Genomic DNA, 27,989 nt, shown 5'->3' with positions numbered 1-27,989 from the left:
GGCACAGATGCAACACCAAGACTGAAAGCAAGCCGATGCGGCTCCGCCAGTGCCGCACAAAACGAGACGACAGGATGCGGCAAGTCAACGGCCCCCAACCCCCACCAGAAAAGCCAAGCCGACGCCAATAAACGCAGTCACCTAAGAAGGGACAGAAGGAAAAGGAAGGACCACCAAAATACTCTATACTGCCGCCAAGAAAAGCACGCAGGTGGGACACCAACAACGAAGCCACCCGACCACCTACCAAAGGTGAGAGACTCGAGTCAGAACCCAACCAGCCCCGTCAAGGTTCATCCAAGCATAGAAGAGGCGGAGCCGTGGGAAGATCTCGGGCGCGACCACCAAGGAGGCATAGCCGGAAACCCAAGCCAGCAAAGATGGAGATGGAACGTCTGTCAAACAAAAAAAACCCAACGCAAGCAAGCTTGCCAGGAGAGCGGAAACTACGGACCCGACGCGAGACCCCAGAGAAGGAACACTGCTAGACCCTGAAAAAGCCCACAGGCAGGGCAAGCCAGGAAAACAGGAACCCAAACCTGGCAACAGGAAGGCCAAAAAGCACAAACAAAACACACAACAGCGTGAGGGAGATGCATGAGGAAGGGAAGTGGTGGAAGTGGACCTCACACACAGCTGCAAGTGCAGACCTGACAGAGCCCAGGAGATTTTTTTTAATTTAAATTTTGCCCTGAGGGGCGAGTTTATTGGGCAGCGTCACTCATCTTGTGAGTGGACACACCGCCATAGCAGCATGTACAACACTCCCCAATAGGAAGAAAACCCGATGGGTTGTTCATCCTGTCACTTGTACACAGACACAGCTGGGACTTGGCTTAACTGTCTCAAGTGAACAGCTCCTCAAACAAGAAGATTAACATCTATCAACCCTTAAAAGCTTACGTTATCTTGCGGGTGCAAAATGGGGAAATCTTTTAAGAACAGTATCAATATTTGACAAATAGTGTTTTTCTAACTCAAACAATGTGGGGTTTATTATTCTACACATACTTCTGATTTCTCTCAGGTGTTCACATTCACGTAGATAGTGGTCAAGGCGGTGTCCATCACTCTCACCACAGATTCTGCAACTTCGCTGATCAACTGTTATTTCCATTCCATATCTCCATGGATATTTGTATCCAAGACAGATTCTCGCTATTACCGATTCTCTCCCTCGTCGTCGTCCTCTTCGGCCATAATGATTGGGATTGCCAGCTGCAACCACGTTGTACCATCGTATAGATTCACTGGTTTGTGCTTCTATCCTCCTTCCCTCAGTTACCTTGTCACGGTGATGTTGCCTGACAATACCTCTAATTTGTAGTAGAGTCTTGGGTATGAAGTATTCAATATGGTCTCCTTCAGCGCCTTCAACAGCCAGCACATCTGCTCGTTCATTCCCACATATTCCAACATGGGAGGGGATCCACAGAAACTTGATAACTCTTCCCTGATTAGTAAGTACTCTCACAGCTCTCTTAATTTCAGCGACTATTGCAAGATTTTCTGCCCGATTTTTACTTAGGCTTTGCAGTGCTGCTTTTGAATCGGTGCAAATCACTGCACCATTAGTGTTCCGTTCAAGAAACCTTAACGCCATAACAATGGCAGTTAGCTCTGCTTGTGTTGAAGAGGCATAGTTCTCAATACATGCTCTTTCTTCATTTCTGCGTTGGAAAGTATTATCCTTGATTACCATGTATGCTGCACCAGCCCTGCCACTGACAGGATTAGATGACCCGTCAGTGTAGATTTGATCTAGTTCATCACCGGCTTCTTTATAAATTTCCTTAAGATACTTGTGCCTCATTTCTTGTGGTATCATGTTGGATTTTTTCGTTGCCATTTCATTGATGATGATCTTGCATGAGTCATCCTCCCAGGGAGGTAACCTCTCCACAGGCAGGAGCTCACGGGCTTGCTCAAGCAGGTGAAGCTCTTCGAGGTAGCGGACTGATCTGTGATGCCATTTTTTGCTTCTCCTGTTTCTCCCTGAAAGTAGCACAGAGCTCAGTTTTTCTTAGCAATATCATTGTAATGGGGATTTCTGGCTATCCTAATTGCAAGCTTAGCATTTAGCTCCTGAATTCTGTTTTTAACACTGGGAAGGGACAACTCCTCTCGTAGATTAGACGTTTTGGCAGTTCTTGGAACTCCAAGAATGATTGTCATGGCTTCATTTTGAATGCTTTCAAGCCTTTTCATATCGCTTTGGGAGTAGGTGCACAGAACTGGTGCGGCATAGTCTATGACGGAGCGCACATAGGCTGTGTACATCATTTTAAGCACGGCAATAGAGGCTCCATGTCCATTCCAGGTCATGGCTTTCAGTGCCCTGAGTCGACTTTTGCATGTTCCTATGAGTTGATTGAGCTCCTCTTTCTTTCCCTTGTTAGAGCTGACAGTGACGCCAAGGTACCGATAGTGGTCAACCCATTCAAGTGTTACACCATTAATTTGCAGTTCTTCATTTGCTCTCCGCTTGTGATGGGAGTATACCTTCGTCATGTTTGTGGAGAGAGTGAAACCAAGCTCAATACATTTCCTTCCAAGGAGTTCAATGGACTGTTAAATTTTTCCCAAGGTGGGAGCTTGTATTAGGACATCATCTGCATATCCCACTTGTTGTGTTCCTTCTGGAAAATCAATATTTGCAATGGCGTTCATAAGTACATTGAATAGTGTAGGGCTTAAGACTCCGCCTTGGGGGGTCCCGAGTTCCATATTCATTGTTCTGGAGACTGCTCCATTAAAGCAAACCTTGGCTTTCCTTCCTGTGAGGTAGTCTTCAACCCATTTCACGAGTCTCCCCTTGACACCCATGCATGCAAGCTCGTCCAGGATCGCAATCCCCTGTGCTCTGTCGAAGGCTCCTTTGATGCCAACAAATACAGAGGACCTAGCCGTGTCATTAGCCAAGTAATTAACTATACAATTTGCTGTGCTCCGTCCTTTAACAAATCCATTGACCCCCTCCCCTAATCTGCCTATTTTGTGCAACAGTCAGTTTAGGATGATCCTTTCAAGCATCTTGCAAGTGCATGACACGAGACTGATAGGTCTGTAATTACCAGGGTCATTAGGCTTCGGTATAGGAACAATTATTGCGTGTTTCCATTGTGTCTATGACGGACCCACCACAACAATGGCTTGACAACAACAACAACACCCACACTCCACTTAGGAATGACTTGTTAAACAGGTGGAGTAGTGGATTCCCAGACACTTCACACAGTGCACTGAGTATGTCGTAGGTGACGCCATCTTCACCAGGTGCTGTACTTTTACCCTTTTTCATAGCGCCCTTTACTTCTTGGGCTGTGATTGGTTCCCCATATTCGTCATCACTAGACAGTGCTCTTGTTATCCTAATTCTTCTGTCATGTCGCAGGAGCTGTTCCCTGCTGATTTCTGCATGGAGGGAGGGAAGGAGGGAGGGAGGAGGAGGATGCTGGATCACTCCACTTGTGAATTAGTTCCCCAGCCTTACCCTGGGGGTCTTTGTAAGCCACAGGCCGGGCTCTGCCCTCCGTAGCTATCTGAATTTTTGCCCACACTTGTCTTGCAGATGTTTCTCGTCCAATAGAGCTAGTGAACTCAAGCCATTGTCTTTCCCGCTCTTTAATCTTCTCTTCCCTGGCTACTTGATACACAGTTTTAAACAACTCTTGGTTACTTTCAGTGGGATGACTCTGGTACTCTCTACTCATGTCACGTACATTTGCGTTAAGCATCTTTATGTAATCATTCTTATACCATTTTATTTTCTTCCTCTGAGGGTTACTTCGCCCAGGCGTATGGCGCGGAACTCTTAGGCAGCTCTCAATTTCGTGATTAAGGTCATCAACAAATGTGTCAATGTCTTCTGGGATTTGGTATTCCGTGAACCAGTCACTCATCCTGTTTATGAAGTGCGGCCTCATATCTGGTCCGAGTGATAACCTTTTTCTTTTATTTGTCTCTTTCCTTCTCTTGCTCATGTCGACGGTGGTAATCAGTGCTCAATGGTCACTACATAAACTGTGCACAATGTGTGTACTGGCATCCGTGTCCTGTGCATTCAGCACGAGAGCATAGTCTAATCTTCCTCCTCTGAGGTGAGTTGGCTGTTCATCACCCAGGACTCTAAGGTTTTCACTTCCCCTGACAAAGAGTGACAGTTTCCATCCATTGACATTGGGCTGATGACAGTTGGCACCAAAGTGTGGGTGTCTGGCATTCAGGTCACCGACCAGCAGGGTAGGTTCTTCATTAACAAATTCAGGCAGTGTGTCAAGGTCAAGTTTACTCTGTGGCACATATAGGTTGATTATAATGTAGGGCATTTTTGTTTAAGTAAAGGGTTACTCCCAGTGATTCAAACTCATCCCCCATGTGCAGGTCATCAATAATTTGTGCGGGAATGTTGTTATTTACAAAAGTGATGAGACCTCGTTTTCTTTCCCCAGAGGGCAGGGAGAACTTGCGATAACCGCTGAACCTTGGGTTGAAGTCATCACCTACCATCGTCTCCTGTAGCACTATGACGTCAGTTTGGTGTTCACGGACGTACTGTATGATGTCATTAATTCTATTGCGAACTCCATTACAGTTCCATTGCAGTATAGTGAGATGTTGTTCATTGTGATTATCCATTTTGAGGTTGTTTGTCATCAGCTGCACGTGTGTAATTATTATGTTCACATGTGTCATCATGTATTCCATGGTGTTTGGTGTTACTGTGTGCACTGGCGTTACTGTGTGCACTGGCGTTACTGTGTGCACTGGCGTTACTGTGTGCACTGATGTGCTGGTGTCCTGGTTGTGTCTGCTGACGTACCTCGGCAGTATGTGTTGCATCATCTTGCACCAGGCTCTAGCTTGCAGGACCTCCACTTGATGAACTCTGCCATTGCAGGATTTGGAGGATTTGTTCCCGAGTCGTCTTAATCTGGCAGAGGGCTTTCTCAAGTTCCGTCTGCTTTTGCAATATTTGGTGGACGACTGGATGAGATCTTATCATGCGGTCTAATATTGCTGTAACACAAACCTGAGTGACGACCTCCTGGGGGTCAGGAGTGCCTGGAGGGAGAGGCAGATGGGAGATAGTGGAGGGGTCTGATTCATTGGTATGGGTTTGGAGGTTAGGTGGTGGTGGTGGTGGTGGTGTGACACCGTGGGTAGAGATTGAGGTGTGGGTGGGTAGGTTCCTGGAGGGGAAAGAGGTGGGAAGGCCTCAGGGATGGGGGAGCGGTCGTGGCTGGCTACACCGCCCCGCCCCCCGCCTGATTCTCCCCCCCCCACCCTGGGTTCCCCCTGTTCACTGAATGATCACTACTTCAGACTGTTGTCGGTCTACTGTGAGCTGGACCCTGGGCTGGTCCCTGAACTGGACCCTGGGCTGGTCCCTGAACTGGACCCTGGCTTGCTGTGGTACTGTTAACGGAGCCATTCCCGCCCCTGTTCACTGGTCCACCTGCGTTTTGATTCGGTGGTTTCGAGCCCCGCCATGTAGGCCTCGCTCTGCAATACCTGTTCCAAGCATGGTGGGGTTGCTTGCAGTTGGCACATTTAGGTGTTACCCCACCCGGTACAAGCTTAGCTAGGCACTGCTTGGTGTCGTGAGAGCCATTGCAACACCCACACCTAATTGGACGATCACATTGCCACGTTCTGTGATCCCACCATTGACAGTTGCCACATAAGGACGGGCTGCCAATATACCTCTCCACTTTGCACGCCCTCATGCCTGGAACTTTAATGACTTGGGGCAGGTCTCCCTTCCACAGAGCGATTGCCTGATTTTTGGCCAGTCCCCCTGATTCAGTGTTGCGCTCGACCCAAACAATCTGTTCATGGTCCTTGAGAAATTCCACATCAACATGAATACTATAGTTCTTAATTATAATTTTAGTTTGTCTTGTCTGTGGGTTTGCTTCCAACAATTTAACATTCTTATCTTAATACTCGAGACTGGTCTCTGTGAAGTACTTCAGGGCACTGTAACCCTGCACCCGTGCACTAACATTGCCACCTACACACCTGGTCTCTATACGATACTTTGTGCTGTGGGCGCGGGCGACCTCAACAATCCATCTGAACTTCTCTGCTGCTGTCAATCCCATTGCAGGAAAGATTAGGGTGTGCCACTCACTGTCTTTGTCTTGTCGTTGTTGTTGTTGTTGTTATTGTTGAGGTTGCTGTTGCTGCTGCTGTTGCTGCTCATCCTGTCGCTGTAACCTGTCCCGTTTCTTGCCGTTTCTGCCTTGGACTAAGCAGTAACCATCATCTCCTGTTGTAGAGTCACCTGTACCAGTACTGTTAGAGGGCCCCGGGTTGGGATCCTCACCGGAGGGTCCCGGGTGGGGGGGTGTTATGGTACCCGGGCACACCAGCCATGGTCACTTGTCTCAAAGTCTTACTCCTCGTGTCAACCATCTATTTGCTGCGGCTCACTTCATGTGTTGTTGGGTGGTATGTCTTCAACACTGCACTCTAACCTACACACACACATGTACATATAGACACCTACAAGGCACAAGGTTTACACCCACACGTAGTGTAGGGGCACTATATGGGGTGTCCTGGCAGTGTCTTGTGTAAACAAACTAGTCGCACACACAAACCGCGACCTTGGGTAGGGAGGGCACAAAGACTATTTTTCACGCACGTGGTGCCCGAGGCTCCAGGTACCGTGGGGCGGCTCACCTACCTCACGACTCTCCCCTCACCAGGCCTCGATATTGCCACATTAACAATTACTCCCTTAATTTCTGGCCAATCCACACATCCAGGGCCTACCACAGTTGGTAGGAGGGATGGTGCACACTTAGGAACGCTGTAGCTGACCTGTTTGACCTGACCTATTTGGCGCACTGAAGACTAGACCTTAGGCCTAGGCCTATGTCAAACAGGAGGACGGATACATCCTGCCTGCTCCTCCTCTAGCTTGAGGGCAACTGAGATGTCAGGAGATGTCAGGGAAGCGATAGGGAAGAGGCAGGACGAAAGAGCCAAAGCTCAACCCCAGGTACAAAACTACAGCAAAATGTCACCCCACAACAACCTGACAATAACAAGTACCACATGTCACCCTGGCACACGTTACACCAGCAACATGCACCACATGCAACAGGCAACATGCACCACATGCAACAGGCAACAGGCAACCGGAAGTAACGTCTCGCGGCGAAGGCAGAGAATGGCGGAGTCTGACTCCAGACAGGGTCAAACGTAGATACGAGAGAGCCCAGCAGGCCCAGGAACCAGCAGACTAAGCGACCGACAGCGGAGAGGTGGGACCAAGAGCCAAAGCTCAACCCCAACAAGCACAACTAGGAGAGGACAACTAGGGGAGAACAGAGAATCCAATGTTCCATCAATGTTTGTATCTCACTTTGTAAGTATGTACATTACCTGAATAAACATCTGAACTTCAATTTGAATGTACATGGAAAAGCTAAGCCAGGTACAGCAAGACAGGCAAGGAATGAGTGACCCAGAAAGCATGGAACAAATAACTCAAACAAGGAAGGCCCCAGGAAGAAGCACGGAAGGGCCGAACAAAATGCCACAAGCACACTCCAACACGCAACCGCAGTATCAAAACCGCAGCAAAACGTCACCATATAACATCCTTGACACAGGAACATGTATTACACAACAGGCACCACCACTTACGCACCGAGGAACACGGTGGAGGTGGGGCCCCGAACACAAGCATGAAACCTGCTTGATACCTGCTTGATGGGGTTCTTGGAGTTGTTCTACTCCCCAAGCCCACATAGGTGGACATGCAAAGGAGAGGGACTGGATGGGCACAGTCAGGAGCCGCCCCGTATGGGGCGAGAGGCCTCCTGCAGTCACCTGCAGGCTGACGTCCGAATCGGGAGGTTAGGAACAAGAGCTGCCACGTATGGGCCATTAGGCCTGCTGCAGGCACCCCTGTTAGTATGTTCCATGTACTCATGTACGTGTGTACTCCCATTTGTACCCCCAAAAATTAACCAGCGCCTGGACGAAGGAGACGCCAGACCGCATAAACTCGCCTGCAGAACAGTGGCACAGAAGATACCCTGGCCGCCCGAGGCGGCCAGGGTATCGTGCACTCGCAGCCGAGAACCGGGAGCACCACCCGCGGAAGCAGGCCAGAGTCGCCCATGCAGAAGAGGAGGGGAGAGGCGACAGAGGCACCCACTACCTAAAATGCAGGGAAAACTCGGCGTCCTCCCCATAGCAGCACCCCAGAACACCCCCAGGAGCAACTGGGCATGGACTGGAGAATGAGACGAGCAAGAGGCAAAGCACTCTAGAGAAAATGGACAGAGAACCCCAGCACTGGTGCACACCGTCCGAACCAAAACAAACTCCCACAGTGCATGTGCAGGACATGAACGAAAAGTAGCCCAACAGGACGTATCCCGGGCGATTCGCTGAAGAGAAGAAACAGCCCAACGCACGGGAACAGAAGCCAAAAAATGAAAAAAGGAGTAAGCAACGACACACACAGCCGGCTCATTAACCCTTAAAGTGCGCATCACTTCATATGAAGTGTAAATCGTTTTACCAGTCAACTGCGCTTAACTTCATATGAAGTGTATGGGTACCGCGCACGATTTGAATGGCCCGCGGTGTAGCTGGGGGTCCCATACGCTGCCCAGGGGCTCTAGTAAACAGCGGCCATTTTGAAAAAAAATCCAGCTCACGCTCCGATGGCATGGGAGGCCTCAGTTTAGCGAGAGTCACCATGGCGAGCGCACGGTCAAACGCCTCACGAGCACGCATCACTCAGTCCCTCACCCCAGAGCAAATAGCCCACGAATTATTCTCTGAAGGTGAAGAAAGTGTGTTTGACGATTCAGACAACGATGAGGATTATACACAGTTGTCGGGAGATAGTAGCAGCAGCAGTGAAAGTGAGAATGACCGCCATGCCATGGCGAGGCCTATACGCTCTCCCATGCCTCCTCGCCCATTTTCTACCCCAATTCTACCACGACCTCACAGTTCCTGTGGATATTTTCTGTTTGAGGGTGACGAGTCAGAGGGAGGTGACTCCTTTTCTGGGTTTAGTGACTCAGATCAAAGTTTTATTGAGCCTGTGGCTGGTACCAGTGGTGTAACTGGGCGAGAAATTGTCGCGTCAGCAGCATCTCGCCCAGCCAAGCGCCACCGCATAGCACCAAATGAGGGACCAAGACCCTCGTGTTCACGTGCACCCACCTCACGTGCACGTAGCCGCCGTGCTTCTCGCAGACGGTATTCAGCTCCTGGTCGCCGGTATGCATCGCTTCCTCGCCGTCTTTCCTCTGCATCTCGCAGGACGCCTGGTGTACTTGAGTGGAGTGATGGTGACGATTTTATTCCTAATATTCCTCACTTTGACGATAAAGATGTAGGGATTACAAACCTTTTCCCTAATCAAGGTGAGGACATGGCTGAGATGGAATATTTTACAGCATTCTATGATGAACCACTCATGGAATACATTGTACACCAAACGAACCTGCATGCTGCTTACCTGATTGAGAGGGAAATCACAGAATTTTCACGACTGCAGCGTTGGAAAAATACCACAGTGGCGGAAATGTATGTGTTTTTGGCACTCTGTTGATGAAGCACTGTCACAAACATGCAATAAATGACTATTGGAGCAAGGACAAGACAATACCAACACCTTTATTCGGGAAATATATGTCACGAGACAGGTTTCAGATACTCCTCAGGTGTCTACATTTTGGAAGTGTTCAGGACCGAACACCTGATGATAGACTGTGGCGAGTGAGGCACTACATGAACGATGTTATTGGAAAATTCAGAGATTTTTACGTACCAGCACAGAAGCTGGTGGTTGATGAATCTCTCATACTTTTCAAGGGACGTGTTCCATTCAAACAGTACATTCCCTCAAAACGAAACCGATTTGGCCTGAAATTTTTTTGTTCTTTGTGATTGTGAGACAGGATACGTGTTACACATGATTCTGTACTCGGCTAGTGATGTAGACATTCCCGGTAACGACGAACATGGATTCTCGGGGAGTGTAGTGAAGACCATCATGGCTCCGTGGATGAACAAGGGACACATTTTATACACAGATAATTACTATACAAGTCCCTTGCTAGCTCGGTTCTTGCTAGAAAATAGAACCGGATTGGTTGGTACAGTAAAGCCACAACGAAGGGAAATGCCTGTGTTTGACAACGACATTGCAGTTGGTGAGTGTCAGAGAAGGAAAAGTGATAACATTCTGTCAGTTCGGTGGAAAGACAAAAGAGAGGTGAACTTGTTGACAACAATTCATGATGGAACAATGGTGAACAGTGGGAAAGTGAGCCATAAAACAAACGCACCACTATATAAGCCAGACTGTGTTTTAGACTATAATATCAACATGCGGTTGATTGATAAATCAGACATGATGATTGGCACTGCAGAGTGTGTGCGGAAGACATGTAGGTGGACGAAAAAAGTGTTCTTCCATCTTGTGGACATGAGCATGCTGAACTGTTTCAACATGTACCTTGTGAGAACTGGACGTAAGCCCACTTTCCGTGACTTTGTATTTGATGCTGCAATACAGTTATTAGGAAAGTTTGCAAAAGATGTCCCAGGTATTCAGCGGCCCATCATAAACCCACTGTTGCAGCATGCTGGTACTCCACGCCTCGCTCACACTGAAGGCTTCCTAGCACACAAACTTAAGTATTTGCCACCTGGTGTGAAGCGTGCAATAGCCCAACGTGATTGTTTGGTGTGTAAAACAACGACACGTAGAGACAAGAAACGGAAGCTTGTGCAAACATGGTGTGAAACGTGTGGTATCCCATTATGTGCTGTCGACTGCTTCAATGACTACCACAGTCTAGAAATCTTCTAAGTGTGCTTCAAAGTGTGTATAGCGTGTGCGAGTGTGTAAATATGTAAACATATAAGCAGAACATATAATATAATAGACTGTAATGACATATTATATTGCCGTAATTGAAAACATTTGTGTGCGCCTGTGTATACTCAAATATGCAACAATTATTGATACAAAATATGTTCAAACAGTATTTGAAACACAATTAGTGAAAAAAAATTAGATAAAATGCGCTTAGACATTGTAAATAAATAGCGCGAAAATATATTTGTGGCAACTCTGGCTGTTTGAGGAACGCGCGCAACATCTCCCGGGCGTGTACTGCATGAGCGACCATGCAGATTGTGACGTCATCGCAGAGCTTCTCGGCTCTATTGCAACAAAAGTAAGTACAATAGAATTTTTTTTTTATTTTTCCCGTGATCAGTGAACAGAACTTAACAGATTAGCAAAAAAAAAAAATTTTTTTTTTTTTCAAAATGACATGCGCCTGTGTGGATAGCAGGATATTAGACCCCGAGCATGTTAAGGGTTAAGGAAACCAATGAACCAAACAGAATCCAACCGGGCCACCAGTAGCCCAATTGGGCTACATGCAGCCCAACCTAGCATCCCGAACCAGGAGTATGGAAGGAAAACGAGCAGCACCAAGACACAGCACGGAAAGAAGAAACATGAACAAAAGAACGAGACAGGGCCGAAAACTCAAGAGGAAGCACGGAAGAGGACCAACAAGCCCTAGAAAGGACCGGAGGGAAGCCGCACCGGCAGACAACAGGCGATCCACTAATACGGGAAGAAGCAAAAACCATCCTGAATCTTCAAGAACACAGAAGCAAGCACAAACGATGAAGGCACCGAAAAACCCAGTCGCACCCGAGACCTAAAGTCTACAGAACCCCAAGAAGAGGGAAACATGACGGGGAAGTCCCGTCCAAAGTTAAAAGGGGTGAACAACGGAGAAGAGCACCAACCAACAGGACAGAACCAACGGGTGTAAGGGACAAGGAACCGAGCCCTGGGAAGGGCCGACGCCCAACAACTCGTGCAGAGTGTGGGGGAAGAAAAAAAACCCACTCCGCACAACCGCAAGCCCCACCCAGAGGGTAGAAAAAACCTCGGTGGGTTCCAATGGGGCCAGAGGCCCCCCAAGTCAGCCCCTCCCCAGCCCCAGGAACCCACATGGCAGGAAGGGAGCCCACTGGCAGACTCATACAACATGGCTGGAGGAACAGGCTCGAATGCCCCCGTCGCTACCCCGGAAGGGGAATTACCCGAGACCAACCGAGTCTCAAAACCATGGAAGCCCAGCCCCGACCCCAAACCTACAGACAGTAAAGACCTGGATGCAGGGAGGAAAGGAAGGGGGGGACCCGACAAGACCACCAATCAAAACGGGGCAGCCTCGGGGCTTCCGGGGAGCAAACGACCTAGCTTGTTGCCACCGAAACTTAATGTGCAACGCCCATGCTGCCTGCACCCTCTTAGTCAGCAGAAGACTGGGTAACCGAGCCACAACAAGCAACAAAACTCGCAGGACCCCAGGCTGAAGGTGTCACCGACCCCACAGGCAGCTGACGGAGGCAAAACAGCGAGTGTCACCCTGAGACAAGGGGACAGAGCAACCCTCAAACTCGCACAAAATGAGGGGGGGACTCCGGGGCCACATCCATCGGGCCCACGCTTCCCCTATGGGTTTCCCAGGGTCCTGAGCGTTTACTATAAGAGAACTCACGCTCAGGTAATCCCAGGCAGGGTACTGCTAACCGGCGCCCATGTCTACCAACTTTCTAAGAACTGAACCCCCGGGACGTGTACACTCATGGAGCCCTAGCAGAGGGAACCACCGGAAGAAGGAAGAGAATCCAGTACAAAGGGGGCAAGAACCAAAGGCAGACCCCCCACCAGGTAGATAAACAAAAAGGAAAAAGACAACCCCCGCAAGAGGACAGCGTATCCAGGCGGAACAGAGCCGGCCGCTATGATTGGTGAAAACAAGCTGCGCAGTACCCTGTGCCCCTACCAGTGCAAACTGCCCCTTACCCTAACGCGAACAAAGGAGACAGAACCCCTCATCACACAAAGGGCGGCCGAAAACCAAAAAGTAGATGGCCTAGCAGAAGCAGGACCCAAGGAACTTGTGGAAGGTAACCCCAAGCCCCAAGGGCAGTACTTACAGGACACCTAGGGAAGGCAACCCTAGGCGCATGCAGCCCGAGTACTGGAGACTCGCTCCCGGCTCACACGCCACCTAGAAGACAGACACCACACTCAAGGCACAGTGTTGAAACAACCACTGGAGCCGGAGCATACAACCGGTGCCTTTAGCATCAGCCGAAGAACTGATGGGTGGATTGCCGGCGTGAGAGGTCTGGGGCGCCCCCTTCCCTCTCCCAGGGAGGGGGGGGGAGCTGCGCAGACAGTGGCACGGTGACGTGTGACGTCATATTTGTTTGCTTGTTTTTTGTTGGGGAGTCCTATCCACTAGTTTGGCTTTTGGTAGCAATTTTCACCAAAATAGGAGTTTGTTTTGGGATGCTTACCTTTCTGGATGTTTGACCCGGTCAATGGCAGACATAGAATGCTTCCAACCACACGGGGTTTTCTATAGGCTTGCCTCTCTGAGGGGGCCAGGTTCTGGCCGTGGTATCGGGTAGGCCCTAAGAATTCCATACACATGACTGATGCCAAGGTCTGACATTAGCATATCATCCTGGTATAGCCCTGGGGAGCCGACGGGGGCTCCCCCCAGAAACCTGTACATATTATCGAGTGCGTGTATATATGTTGATGAAAAATCTAAATACATATTATATATTGTGTAAAAGAAAACATTTGTGTGCGCATAATTGTGACACTAATATGCAAGTGTGTATTGAATGGATGCAAGTTGTATTATAATACAACAAAGTAACATGATATGGAACTGTATTAGTGATAAAAATTGAGGTAAAATACGCCTAGACACTGTAAATAATGCCGCGAAAATAAATTCGTAGCAACTCTGGCTGCTTGAAGACCACATGCGATGCCTACTGGATGCTCATTGCATGAGCGATTATGTTAGGTGTGACGTCATCGCCCAAGTTGTCGGCTCATTTACGTTAATGTTAAGTACAATTAAATTTCTTTTTCCTCGACTCAGGGAACACAAATTAACAGGTTTATAACCGAATATAATTTTGTTTATGCCCAAAACGCTTTGCGTAATAGTGGCTTTAGGCATTGTATGTACTAGCTCTATCTATAAATCCATCAATCTTTGTAAAATCTCTTGTATGTATGTACTTTACCTAAATAAACATTTATTATTATTATTTAAGACCAAAATTTTTTTTTTTTTTTTTTTTGTGCCTGTGGGTGTTGAAGGCCATATAGCCCAGAGTAGCCTAGGGGTTAAGGAATATAAACAAAAGTTCTTGCATGTAATGAAAAGTAAGATTCAACCTAGTTAATAACTACCATTGGTTGTGCCATAGGCTGAAGGGAAGGGTCACAAGGGCGATAAAATATTCCAAGAATCTCTAGCATCCGTTGCACTTGGTCTTCCTTAATGTTGAATTCCTTAGTGAGTTGTTCCACTCTTGCGTTGATGTCCCAAGGCCCTGTTGCCGAGGTTCTGTTGCTGGTTGCACATACTGCCCCTTCCTAGAATAATTTCAGCATATTAAATAAAAGGAAAATACAATTAACTTATTAAAGGGGAATACAGTAGATATAATTTCATTATGTATCTAAATCTATGATTAACCTATTGTATATGGATCATTAGATTATAGCAGTAAAGGATTGCTGGAGTGCAAAGGTGTTTGTTTATATGTGAAGAATATATATATTGTACCATAATATGGATGATATAATGAATAGCCAAGTGATTTTCTAAATACATATCTATAACCTTATTTTGATATATTATTCACCTTCCTATCCCATGACAGGGGGAAATGGAGCATTGATAATGAATGTCCTTAAAAAGTGTTCAATAAATGTTACATTTATGGATTTAATAAACAAATGTCAGTATACACTTACTTGACAGCCGGTACAAATAACACTAAGCTGGGAAACCGCCCCCTCACGGAGAGAAGCCTGCTCCTGGATCACAATGGCTCCCATGGAACCTGTGCACCGGTGCATCATTCTTATCATCTCACTGAGATTGGTCATGTCCATTATGCGATAGCCTACAGCTGGTATGACATCATCCACAACACCCTCTGGTATGAGGCTTGCTGGCTCACAGTGTTCCGAGGCCTTCAGCAGCTGACCCAAGAGGTTTTCCTTTTGCGATTCGTTTTGCATGGTGATTGACGGAGCAGGTATTTCACGAACAGACAGAATTCCATTGTCTGGAATTATAAAATTGTCACCCTCTTCTGTTTTTGGAAAGGGAACAAGTTTTGGCTCCCTTTTTCTCTTCCTCCTGTTAATTTTCTTTGTGTCATCAATAGAAATGCTTTGGTGATGGTGATTAGGAGTTGTGCCTCTACTTCTTCTGCTTCTCAGTACTAGAGTGGGTTTTTGGTCCTTTTTCCTAATTTCTTCTTCTAATGCCTTATTAGTTTGGTGATTAATATTCCTAATTTCTTCTAATTCTTTATTGGTTTGATGATTAATGTTATCAAATTGCTGATGATCAGTTACACCTGAAATGATGGATGCAGCCCTTATGACATCTGAGTGCTCAGAACCATGATTATGACCACATTCTCTGTCCATTTTCTCAATTTTTGGATTGCCAAGACTAGCCAGAGTTAGTGCCACTTCGCTGTCCGTGTCTGTGGAGGCATGATACACTGCCGACATGGACAGCTGCGCCATGTTTGCTACAGTTGTTACTGAAGTATCATAGCATGAGGTTGATATCAGACTAAACTCTGTTCCAATTGGCATCATATTACCAGACTGGTCACCTACTTTTGCAAAGTTGCTACCATCTCGGTTCTCAAGGACAATATTTGGGCCCACCCCATTACTTCCATTGATCTGTTCAATGACCATCCCTTCCGTACTAGTCTCCTTCTTCTGAGGTTGGTGTAAAACATATAAAGGATGAGGCATATCCTGAGACGGATGAGCGTATACAGTTTCGTTAACAGAAGCTTGTAGCAAATCTACCCCTTCATTATTCTTTTCCCCAATGCCTTTGGATAAAGGAACAGGCACTAGAGAATCAAAAGGAACAATGTTGCCAGTGGGAACTTCATACACCATTATTGGGGCTGGGTGAAGAGTCTCGTAGTAATGTTGGGCATCTAAGGGTAAGGCCCCGCCAGCACTGGTCATGCCGCCCAGCTGCAGGTCTTGTGGATTATGGGCTTCATGGGGAGTCTGCTGGGTGGCAAATCTGTGCAGCTTGATAGTCTTATTTGCATTAAGCACCCCTGATGCATCTTCTAATAGGTTAGTCTGAGGGCAAAAAACTCCTTGGTTAAGAAATCATCATAAAGCTTCAGTCATATAAAAACATGAAGCTAAAGCTAAAGAGTATTATGTATACAGCATGCACTCCCAAATGTTCCATCTGGTGTTGGAACAAGCAAGTCATTTAAAAAAAAAATCCTAAAAATATACAAAACACATGTATGCAGATCTTAATATAATCATAACATCAAAATCTTCTTGTAATCGAGTACTGAAGCTCCACCAGCCTTATGAATCTGGAATGGCTAAGTGAGATGTCCCTGTACGAAAGAAATTTGTGCATACGCACTATATTGTTTATTGTATTTCTGCCTTTGTTTATTGTATTTCATCAGAAACAGTGCTGGTACAGATGCAACATTTTCCTGGTCTTATCCCTACAAAGGGTCACAATTAGCCAGAGAACTTTTAAAATTAGTATTATTACACTGGTATCTAGTAAGAAAATACCTTCTCTTTCCAGCTGTGCCATTATTATTTATTAATGGTATAACAAATACGAGATGTTGAATTCCTTGGCAACAGGAATTTAATATACTGTAATTTATAAAGTATATATTATCAAGACAAAATATCAAGAATATAACCAAAATTCATAACCATACATATATACAGTACAAAGATAAATAATTAAACAAAAATTAGTAAAAATATAAAGTGCTGAATGTAATGAAATGCCATTTTCTGGCGGGCCCCAAATTGTTACTCGAGCTTAGGTTTTGGTACCATCAAGCCTTAAGACATTCAAACCACACATCACAAAGTGAACAAATGACAATGTTTCGGTCTATCCTGGACCATTATTGTCTGCATCAGCCTTAACTAAACACACCAGCAGCTGGGGACCAAAGCCAGAACCTGACCCTCCTCACAGAGATGCAGAAACCAGGTGACACTGCCACTCCACCGGCAAAGCATCCATAAAATCAGCAAACCAATGCAGACCACTGCCAGGCACAAAGAGAGACCGAAGCTTCAAAACTGCCAAATGAACTCCCCAATGTAAACAAACAATAGAATCTCTCGAAACTAGCAAGAGCTCATTAGCACCAACCCCCTTGCCAGTATGGGGTTGGGCAAAGCTTCAAGTCTCCCCCAGAGCCTCCAAGCCAGATCTGGAGCAGATGTGAAGATTACACAAACTAACCAATGAACCTAGAAGAGGGGAAGGGAATCAGGGAGTCACCAGGGCTCATCCAGAAAGAGGCGATTCATTATATTCAATGCTTGTTTTCTTGGGAAGCTCTTTCTGGCACCCTGAAGCAAACTACCCATTGAGAAGAAAGTCAAAGGACTTACCAGGGAGCAGTTGGAGACTGCAGGTAATCAAGATGAGGAAGGAACAGCTGGGTGAGAGAGAGAGCCCAAGGCAACACGGGCATGACAAGGCCTTGGGACATTAAACCAAATACCGAGCTGCCACGACCCTGTTAGTCCGCCAAAATCCAAGTACAGTGGTACCTCGGAATACGAGTGTCCCTGTATATGAGTTTTTCGGAATACGAGCAAGATTTCCTCGGAAAATGTGTCTCGGAAGGCGAGGGTTACCTCGGAACGCGAGTTTGTTGATACGCATTCAGGCCGACCTAACGCGTGGTGATACGGCGATCGTCGCCCCTCCGCCCCTCAGTTTACCAGTGTCTCGCGCCCAGTGACTATCCCTCATCAATTCTTCACCTGGATTTTCAGTGTTTTGTTGGATTTTTGGTCATTTGACTATACAATGTTGTTATATATCTCACCATGGGTCCCAAGAAAGCCAGTGGTAAGGATCAAGGCAAGAAAGCCCATGTGAGGATGACAATAGAGGAGAAACAAGAGATCATTCGGAAGCATGAGAATGGTACACGTGTTGTTGAACTTTGTAGGCAGTACAACAAAACCACATCAACAATATGCACTATACTTAAGAAGAAAAATGAGATTATGAGTGCTAAGGTGGCAAAAGGAGTAAGAACAATGACGAAACAAAGACGACAAATACTTGAAGAAGTGGAAAAGTTGTTATTAATTTGGATACACGACAAGGAATTAAGGGCTGATAGTGTTTCGGAGGCCATCATTTGTGAGAAAGCCAGGGTATTGCATGAAGACCTTATAAAGAAACCCCTGCAACGAGTGATGCAGATACGAGAGAGTTTAAGGCAAGCAGGGGCTGGTTTGAAAAATTTAGAAAAAGAAGTGGTATCCATAGTGTTGCGAGGCATGGGGAGGCAGCCAGCTCAGACAAACCAGCCGCTGAACGATTTATTGACGAATATAAAGAGTTTGCAGAGGCTGAGGGATACCTACCGCAACAAGTGTTTAATTGTGACGAAACAGGACTGTTTTGGAAAAGAATGCCTAAGAGGACATACATTACCAAGGAGAAAAAATCCTTGCCCGGACACAAGCCTATGAAAAATAGGTTTACGCTTGTGCTGTGTTCAAATGCGAGTGGCGATTTGAAAATTAAACCCTTGCTAGTGTATCATTCTGAAAATCCAAGGGTTTTCAAACAGTATAAAGTGCAGAAAACTCAAATGTGTGTGATGTGGAAATCTAATAAAAAAGCATGGGTGACTAGGCTTATTTTTTCGGAGTGGGTGAATGAAGTGCTGTGCCCTGCCATAGAAAAATATCTGCAGGAGAAACAGTTGCCACTCAAGGCCCTGCTTCTCCTCGACAATGCTCCTGCTCATCCTCCAGGCTTGGAAGATGATTTGTTGCCCAGATACAATAAATTCCTCACAGTTAAATTCCTTCCTCCTAACACCACTCCTCTAATTCAGCCTATGGACCAGAAAATCATAGCAAATTTTAAGAAACTTTATGAAAGGGCACTTTTCCAGAAATGTTTTGAAGTGACAAACCTCACCCTCAAAGAGTTCTGGAAACACCATTTTAACATTTGTAGTGCTTTAAAACTCGTTGACAAAGCCTGGCAAGAAGTGACTCAAAGAACCCTGATCTCTGGCTGGAGAAAATTGTGGCCTGAATGTGTGACAGAACTAGACTTTGAGGGGGTTTGAGCCTGTAAATGATGCGCCTATTGTTGAGGAAATTGTTACTCTGGGCCGGCAAATGGGCTTGGAATTGGATGGTGATGATGTGGAGGAGTTGGTGGAAGAACACAACGAAGAACTGACCACCGACGAACTCCAAGCCCTTCAACAGGAACAGCAAGACAACGCAGCTGATGATTCTCCAGTGGAGGAGGACGAGGCAGTAGCGAATGTCCCTTCTGCAGAAATTAGGAAGGTGTGTCAGATGTGGGAAGAGATTCAAACAATTATTGAAAAGACTCACCCAGAGAAAGCTGTAGTAGGCCGTTGCCTTAATCTTTTCAATGACAATGTGATGCTTTACTACAGAGACAGCTTGCGAAGAAGGGAAAAGCAAGCTTCCATGGACAGATTTGTGGTGAGAAAATCGAGCATTGAGCCACAACCAGGACCTAGTGGTACTCAGATAAAATGTGCCAGGGAGTGCACACCAGAATGGTCCTCACTGCCTGATGTGATAATGGAAAGGGACTCCCCTTCCAAACAGTAACTCCTCTCCTCCTCCCCCTCCTCACTATCTTCCATAGGCCTACAGCATTCATCAACAAGGGTAAGTAATAACTTGAACATAGTTTTGTAGGTTTATTTTGATGAATTAGGTATAAAAATTTAGTTTGATGTGGGGTTTTTGGGGTAGTCAGGAACGGATTAATTCCTTTCCCATTACAGTATCCACTCAATTTAACGGCCTATATGGGGCTGTACCCTAGTCGTTATTTCCGGAGCTACGTTATTTCCGGAGCTACGTTATTTCCGAAGTTAAGTCGGGTTGGGTAATTTTTCAAGTAACATTCAGGTAGGATATATTTTATACTGTATAGCTAAAATTAAATAAAGTTCATTGTGTAATTGCATTCCAATTTAGTGCCACACCGAAGATTGAGCCAGTTGTTGGCTGCTGCATGGATGATGTGTGAACACGGTCTGATCAAGCCCAGATGGGTGGGAAAAAATAGATTCATTCCTTTGTATTGCAAAATATTTCATGTATCAATCAGCAAGTTAATATTTTCTCAATAATATTTTAGAGATGTGTTTTGATTTACCCTGAACAGTGCAGGTAATGTATTTTTAATGTTACAACACACGCTGTGGCGGCCATGCCATAACAATGGCGATCGAGCCTTGTCACTGAGAGCTAGCCAAGACGAAATATTTTGAGCTCACCTATTCTCTGCTGACGATAGAATATACATTTGCAGAGACTAATATGTAGCTTTTGTTGAAAAAAAACAATTAATATCTTGTAATACTATAATAAAATTGGTAAATTTACTTACTTTTAATGAAGCTGAAGATTACGAAGCTGTGAAGATTACGTCATCCTCTGCAGCGCTTGTTTTATATTGTATATACAGTATTGTATACAGGGTACATACTGCATGTACACTTATTTTCAGGCACTCACTTCACACAACAGCTAGGCTTACTACTAATTCACATGAGTTCTAATACTACTTCACTATTGACAATTATACACTGCAGCATCCAATTGTGGATACTGACCAGACTTTACTGTTTTTCTCGAACATGCAGCACCAGAAGTAGCACACATGTTAGATTTGATATTTACCAGGAAGGAGGAAGAGATATTTGACATTCAGTACCTTCCTCCCTTGGGTAAAAGTGACCATGTCTTTTTGGGAATAAAGTATGCAATGCGTTATAAGCTGGAAGAAAATAAGGAGGTTGAAGCAGTTGAAAAACCAGACTTCAGGAGAGGACATTATGGTGACCTTAGAAATTTTTTTAGTGAGTATAATTGGACAGACTTGATGCTAGGCAAGGAAGTGAATGAGATGTATGGCAAGTTTTGTGAAATATATGATAAAGGCACAAAAAAATTTATACCAAAACAGAGATGCAGAACTAGGAAACAGGATTGGTTCAATAGAAATTGCGAGAGGGCTAGAGACCGAAAGACACAAAAATGGAATCAATACAGGAAGAGGCCGAACCCCCAAACATACCAGCGATACAAAGATGCGAGAAACAACTACACGGCAGTGAGGAGAGAGGCAGAAAGAAATTTTGAAAAAGGGATTGCGGACAAATGTAAAACAGAACCAGGTCTATTCTATAAATTCATAAACAACAAATTGCAGGTAAAGGATAATATTCAGAGGTTGAAAATGGGAAATAGATTCACGGAAGATGAAAAGGAAATGTGTGAAACACTAAACGAAAAGTTCCAAAGTGTGTTTGTACAAAATGAAATCTTTAGGGAACCAGATACAATAAGAATTCCAGAGAACAACATAGAACACATAGAGGTGTCTAGAGACGAAGTGGAAAAAATGCTCAAGGAGCTCGGTAAGAACAAAGCAGCTGGCCCAGATGGCGTTTTACCATGGGTTCTGAGAGAATGTGCATCTGAGCTCAGCATTCCACTTCACCTGATCTTTCAGGCATCCCTGTGTACAGGAATCGTAGCAGACGGGTGGAAACAGGCTAACATAGTTCCAATCTACAAAAGTGGCAGCAGGGAAGACCCCCTCAATTATAGACCTGTATCATTGACAAGTGTAATAGTGAAAGTATTGGAAAAACTAATCAAAACTAAATGGGTAGAACACCTAGAGAGAAATGATATAATATCAGACAGACAGTATGGTTTTCGATCTGGAAGATCCTGTGTATCGAATTTACTCAGTTTCTATGATCGAGCCACAGAGATATTACAGGAAAGAGATGGTTGGGTTGACTGCATCTATCTGGACCTAAAAAAGGCTTTCGACAGAGTTCCACATAAGAGGTCGTTCTGGAAACTGGAAAATATTGGAGGGGTGACAGGTAAGCTTCTATCATGGATGAAAAATTTTCTGACTGATAGAAAAATGAGGGCAGTAATCAGAGGCAATGTATCAGAATGGAGAAATGTCACAAGTGGAGTACCACAGGGTTCAGTTCTTGCACCAGTGATGTTTATTGTGTACATAAATGATCTACCAGTTGGTATACAGAATTATATGAACATGTTTGCTGATGATGCTAAGATAATAGGAAGGATAAGAAATTTAGATGACTGTCATGCCCTTCAAAAAGACCTGGACAAAATAAGTATATGGAGCACCACTTGGCAAATGGAATTTAATGTTAATAAATGTCATGTTATGGAATGTGGAATAGGAGAACATAGACCCCACACAACCTATATATTATGTGAGAAATCTTTAAAGAATTCTGATAAAGAAAGAGATCTAGGAGTGGTTCTAGATAGAAAACTATCACCTGAGGACCACATAAAGAATATTGTGCAAGGAGCCTATGCTATGCTTTCTAACTTCAGAATTGCATTTAAATACATGGATGGCGATATACTAAAGAAATTGTTCATGACTTTTGTTAGGCCAAAGCTAGAATATGCAGCTGTTGTGTGGTGCCCATATCTTAAGAAGCACATCAACAAACTGGAAAAGGTGCAAAGACATGCTACTAAGTGGCTCCCAGAACTGAAGGGCAAGAGCTACGAGGAGAGGTTAGAAGCATTAAATATGCCAAAACTAGAAGACAGAAGAAAAAGAGGTGATATGATCACTACATACAAAATAGTAACAGGAATTGACAAAATCGACAGGGAAGACTTCCTGAGACCTGGAACTTCAAGAACAAGAGGTCATAGATTTAAACTAGCTAAACACAGATGCCGAAGAAATATAAGAAAATTCACCTTCGCAAATAGAGTGGTAGACGGTTGGAACAAGTTAAGTGAGAAGGTGGTGGAGGCCAAGACAGTCAGTAATTTCAAAGCGTTATATGACAAAGAGTGCTAGGAAGACGGGACACCACGAGCGTAGCTCTCATCCTGTAACTACACTTAGGTAATTACACTTAGGTAATTACTCTGTTGTGCTCACATATTTTAATAGAGTATCCTTCTGTTTCTTGATGTCACTTACTGTACTTTTCCCGATGTTAAACTCTGCTGCTGCTCGTGCATGAGAATATCCTTCATCAAGTTTCTTAATTAACTCCAGCTTCTGTGCAACCGTCAGGCGCTTCCTTTGGGTAACTTTTGGCATTTTGTAAATTAAAAAGAAGATCACAATTACAGTACAGTAATATCCTTCACAATTGAAGCTAACCGCGCGAGTTCACAGTAAACAATGGGAACACATGGCCCGGCGGAGTACATTCTAGGTCCATGGGAAAAAAAATACCTAGTGCCTATACTATAAAAGGTATTTAATAAGAAAACAAAGACTTTTGCTTAATAAAAACTGTTTCAAAATATTTTATTAATAATAATTTACAATTTTCTTCATTAAAGTGAATCATTTTAAAAGAAAATTAAGATGTAATATATGACTCTGGACGATCCAGGTCGGTGGCCTGGTCGCCATGTGAGGGGACGCTGATGCCACAACAAACCCAATACCGACCGTTGGTAATATCGACCGCAGACCGGTATAGCAGGCTCCAGATACCGGTCTCCCAAACCGGTCGTTAATACCGGCAGATCGGTATAAAAGAGGCCGTTAAATTGAGTGGGGAAATTAGCTTCGGAATACGAGTTTTCGGAATATGAGCTGTCTCCAGGAACGGATTAAACTCTTAAACCAAGGTACCACTGTACCTGAATATCAGCCCAAGAAATGTTAGCAAACACCGCCACAAGAACACAAAAAAGACCGCCACACGAACACAAGAATCAGAAATCATGTTCCCCACTCTGCTCTCCTCTCATTATACTACTCACTAATCTATCCCTATCTTACATAATAACCCTTTAACTGTGCAACGCACCTGCAGGCCCACGTCTGGGGTATGCTACGTGCCTCCTTGAGATGGTTACCTTGAGGTGCTTCCGGGGCTTAGCGTCCCCGCGGCCCGGTCGTCGGCCTCCAGGTATTTGTATTTTTCACGTTCCATTCAAAACTCCCGCGGCTACATGGGGTTCACATCAGCTTCCTCAGGGCTCTTGTAAACAGACGCCATCTTTAAAAAAACTCACGGTCCACATTCCCGGGTGTGAGAGCCTCAGTAGTGAGTGAGCAACCAAGGCTGGCGCTAGCAGCATGAGCACACAGCACTGCTGTTCTGCGTGTGACCACAGCATCGCCTAATGATGTCAAAATATATATATAATCTGTATTATTTAGCCATGATAGTATTATAGAAGAGCCTGAGTGTGTGATAATGACTGGGTACAATGTTCAAATATCAGTGATTCAATGCTGTTCACAATGTTCACAGCGCTAGCCACAGCAGCACAGCATTATTTCATCCATCTAGGAATCTTCAAATGACTTCTTGGGTTCCTTTTCAAAATAAACTTGTGGTCAATTATTCATTTACAGGAATTAGTGACCAGGATTGTGGTTATAATTAGCATTGTGCGTAGTATTGTGGAAGGAGGAATTTTGGTGAGGGAAGAAGGGAGAGAATTGAGGTAGCCTCACTGTGTGGCAACAACTTTTTTGTTTTTTGCTCACCATACTAGCTTCATGGTTCGCTATGGGGAACACACATGTACATGGGTATATACAGTACTCACCTAGTTGTACTCACCTAGTTGTGCTTGTAGGGGTTGAGCTCTGGCTCTTTGGTCCTGCCTCTCAACCATCAATCAACAGGTGTACAGGTTCCTGAGCCTATTGGGCTCTTATCATATCTACACTTGAAACTGTGTATGGAGTCAGCCTCCACCACATTACTTCCTAATGCATTCCATTTGTCAACCACTCTGACACTAAAAAAGTTCTTTCTAATATCCCTGTGGCTCATTTGGGCACTCAGTTTCCACCTGTGTCCCCTAGTGCGTGTGCCCCTTGTGTTAAATAGCCTGTCTTTATCAACACTATCAATTCCCTTGAGAATCTTGAATGTGGTGATCATGTCTCCCCTAACTTTTCTGTCTTCCAGCTAAGTGAGGTTTAATTCCCGTAGTCTCTCCTCGTAGCTCATATCTCTCTGCTCGGGTACTAGTCTGGTGGCAAACCTTTGAACCTTTTCCAGTTTAGTCTTATCCTTAACTAGATATGGACTCCATGCTGGGGCTGCATACTCCAGGATTGGCCTGACATATGTGGTATACAAAGTTCTGAATGATTCTTTACACAAGTTTCTGAATGCCGTTAGTATGTTGGCCAGCCTGGCATATGCCGCTGATGTTATCCGCTTGATATGTGCTGCAGGAGACAGGTCTGGCGTGATATCAACCCCCAAGTCTTTTTCCTTCTCTGACTTCTGAAGAATTTCCTCGCCCAGATGATACCTTGTATCTGGCCTCCTGCTCCCTACACCTATCTTCATTACATTACATTTGGTTGGGTTAAACTCTAACAACCATTTGTTCGACCAATCCTTCAGCATGTCTAGGGCTTCTTGAAGCCTCAAACAGTCCTCTTCTGTTTTAATCCTTCTCATAATTTTAGCATCGTCCTCAAACATTGAAAGAAATGAATCGATACCCTCCGGGAGATCATTTACATATATCAGAAACAAGATAGGACCGAGTACAGAGCCCTGTGGGACTCCACTGGTGACTTCACGCCAATCGGAGGTCTCACCCCTCACCATAACTCTCTGCTTCCTATTGCTTAGACACTCCCTTATCCACTGGAGCACCTTACCAGCTACACCTGCCTGTCTCTCCAGCTTATGTACCAGCCTCTTATGCGGTACTGTGTCAAAGGCTTTCCGACAATCCAAGAAAATGCAGTCCGCCCAGCCCTCTCTTTCTTGCTTAATCTTTGTCACCTGATCGTAGAATTCTATCAAGCCTGTAATGCAAGATTTACCCTCCTGAACCCATGTTGTGTGTAATTACCTAAGTGTAGTTACAGGATGAGAGCTACGCTCGTGGTGTCCCGTCTTCCCAGCACTCTTTGTCATATAACGCTTTGAAACTACTGACGGTCTTGGCCTCCACCACCTTCTCACTTAACTTGTTCCAACCGTCTACCACTCTATTTGCGAAGGTGAATTTTCTTATATTTCTTCGGCATCTGTGTTTAGTTAGTTTAAATCTATGACCTCTTGTTCTTGAAATTCCAGGTCTCATGAAGTCTTCCCTGTCGATTTTATCAATTCCTGTTACTATTTTGTACGTAGTGATCATATCACCTCTTTTTCTTCTGTCTTCTAGTTTTGGCATATTTAATGCTTCTAACCTCTCCTCGTAGCTCTTGCCCTTCAGTTCTGGGAGCCACTTAGTAGCATGTCTTTGCACCTTTTCCAGTTTGTTGATGTGCTTCTTAAGATATGGGCACCACACAACAGCTGCATATTCTAGCTTTGGCCTAACAAAAGTCATGAACAATTTCTTTAGTATATCGCCATCCATGTATTTAAATGCAATTCTGAAGTTAGAAAGCATAGCATAGGCTCCTTGCACAATATTCTTTATGTGGTCCTCAGGTGATAGTTTTCTATCTAGAACCACTCCTAGATCTCTTTCTTTATCAGAATTCTTTAAAGATTTCTCACATAATATATAGGTTGTGTGGGGTCTATGTTCTCCTATTCCACATTCCATAACATGACATTTATTAACATTAAATTCCATTTGCCAAGTGGTGCTCCATATACTTATTTTGTCCAGGTCTTCTTGAAGGGCATGACAGTCATCTAAATTTCTTATCCTTCCTATTATCTTAGCATCATCAGCAAACATGTTCATATAATTCTGTATACCAACTGGTAGATCATTTATGTACACAATAAACATCACTGGTGCAAGAACTGAACCCTGTGGTACTCCACTTGTGACATTTCTCCATTCCGATACATTGCCTCTGATTACTGCCCTCATTTTTCTATCAGTCAGAAAATTTTTCATCCATGATAGAAGCTTACCTGTCACCCCTCCAATATTTTCCAGTTTCCAGAACAACCTCTTATGTGGAACTCTGTCGAAAGCCTTTTTTAGGTCCAGATAGATGCAGTCAACCCAGCCATCTCTTTCCTGTAATATCTCTGTGGCCCGATCATAGAAACTGAGTAAATTCGATACACAGGATCTTCCTGATCGAAAACCATACTGTCTGTCTGATATTATATCATTTCTCTCCAGGTGTTCTACCCATTTAGTTTTGATTAGCTTTTCCAATACTTTCACTATTACACTTGTCAATGATACAGGTCTATAATTGAGGGGGTCTTCCCTGCTGCCACTTTTGTAGATTGGAACTATGTTAGCCTGTTTCCACACGTCTGCTACGATTCCTGTACACAGGGATGCCTGAAAGATCAGGTGAAGTGGAATGCTGAGCTCAGATGCACATTCTCTCAGAACCCATGGTGAAACGCCATCTGGGCCAGCTGCTTTGTTCCTCCCGAGCTCCTTTAGCATATTTTCCACTTCATCTCTAGACACCTCTATCCGCTCTATGTTGTTCTCTGGAATTCTTATTGTGTCTGGTTCTCTGAAGATTTCATTTTGTACAAACACACTTTGGAACTTTTCATTTAATGTTTCACACATTTCCTTTTCATTTTCCGTGAATCTGTTTCCCATTTTCAACCTCTGGATATTATCCTTTACCTGCAATTTGTTGTTTATGAATTTGTAGAATAGGCCCGGTTCTGTTTTACATTTATCTGCTATCCCTTTTTCAAAATTTCTTTCTGCCTCTCTCCTTACTGCTGTATAATTGTTTCTCGCATCTTTGTATCGCTGGTATGTTTGGGGGTTTGGCCTCTTCCTATACTGATTCCATTTTTGTGTCTTT

The 27,989-nt window shown here is 44.8% G+C and overlaps 1 protein-coding gene across 3 annotated transcripts in view; it reads right to left on the bottom strand.

The window, feature by feature from the left end:
• The window catches only part of LOC138353996 (uncharacterized), a 117,971-nt gene that overhangs the window by 69,702 nt on the left and 20,280 nt on the right, over positions 1-27,989 (bottom strand). For all 3 annotated transcript variants that reach the window (XM_069307702.1, XM_069307704.1, XM_069307703.1), the window contains 2 exons: positions 14,879-16,255; positions 14,309-14,494 (listed from right to left, as the gene is read on the bottom strand). In XM_069307702.1, the coding sequence (XP_069163803.1) occupies positions 14,309-14,494; positions 14,879-16,255 (1,563 nt within the window). The remainder of the gene's footprint in view (positions 1-14,308; positions 14,495-14,878; positions 16,256-27,989) is intronic.

Source organism: Procambarus clarkii, chromosome 60, assembly GCF_040958095.1.
Source record: "Procambarus clarkii isolate CNS0578487 chromosome 60, FALCON_Pclarkii_2.0, whole genome shotgun sequence".
NCBI classification, from domain to species: Eukaryota; Metazoa; Arthropoda; class Malacostraca; order Decapoda; family Cambaridae; genus Procambarus; species Procambarus clarkii.
The sequence above is the reverse complement of the archived record's forward strand: the minus strand, read 5'-3'. Positions and strand labels throughout refer to the sequence as shown.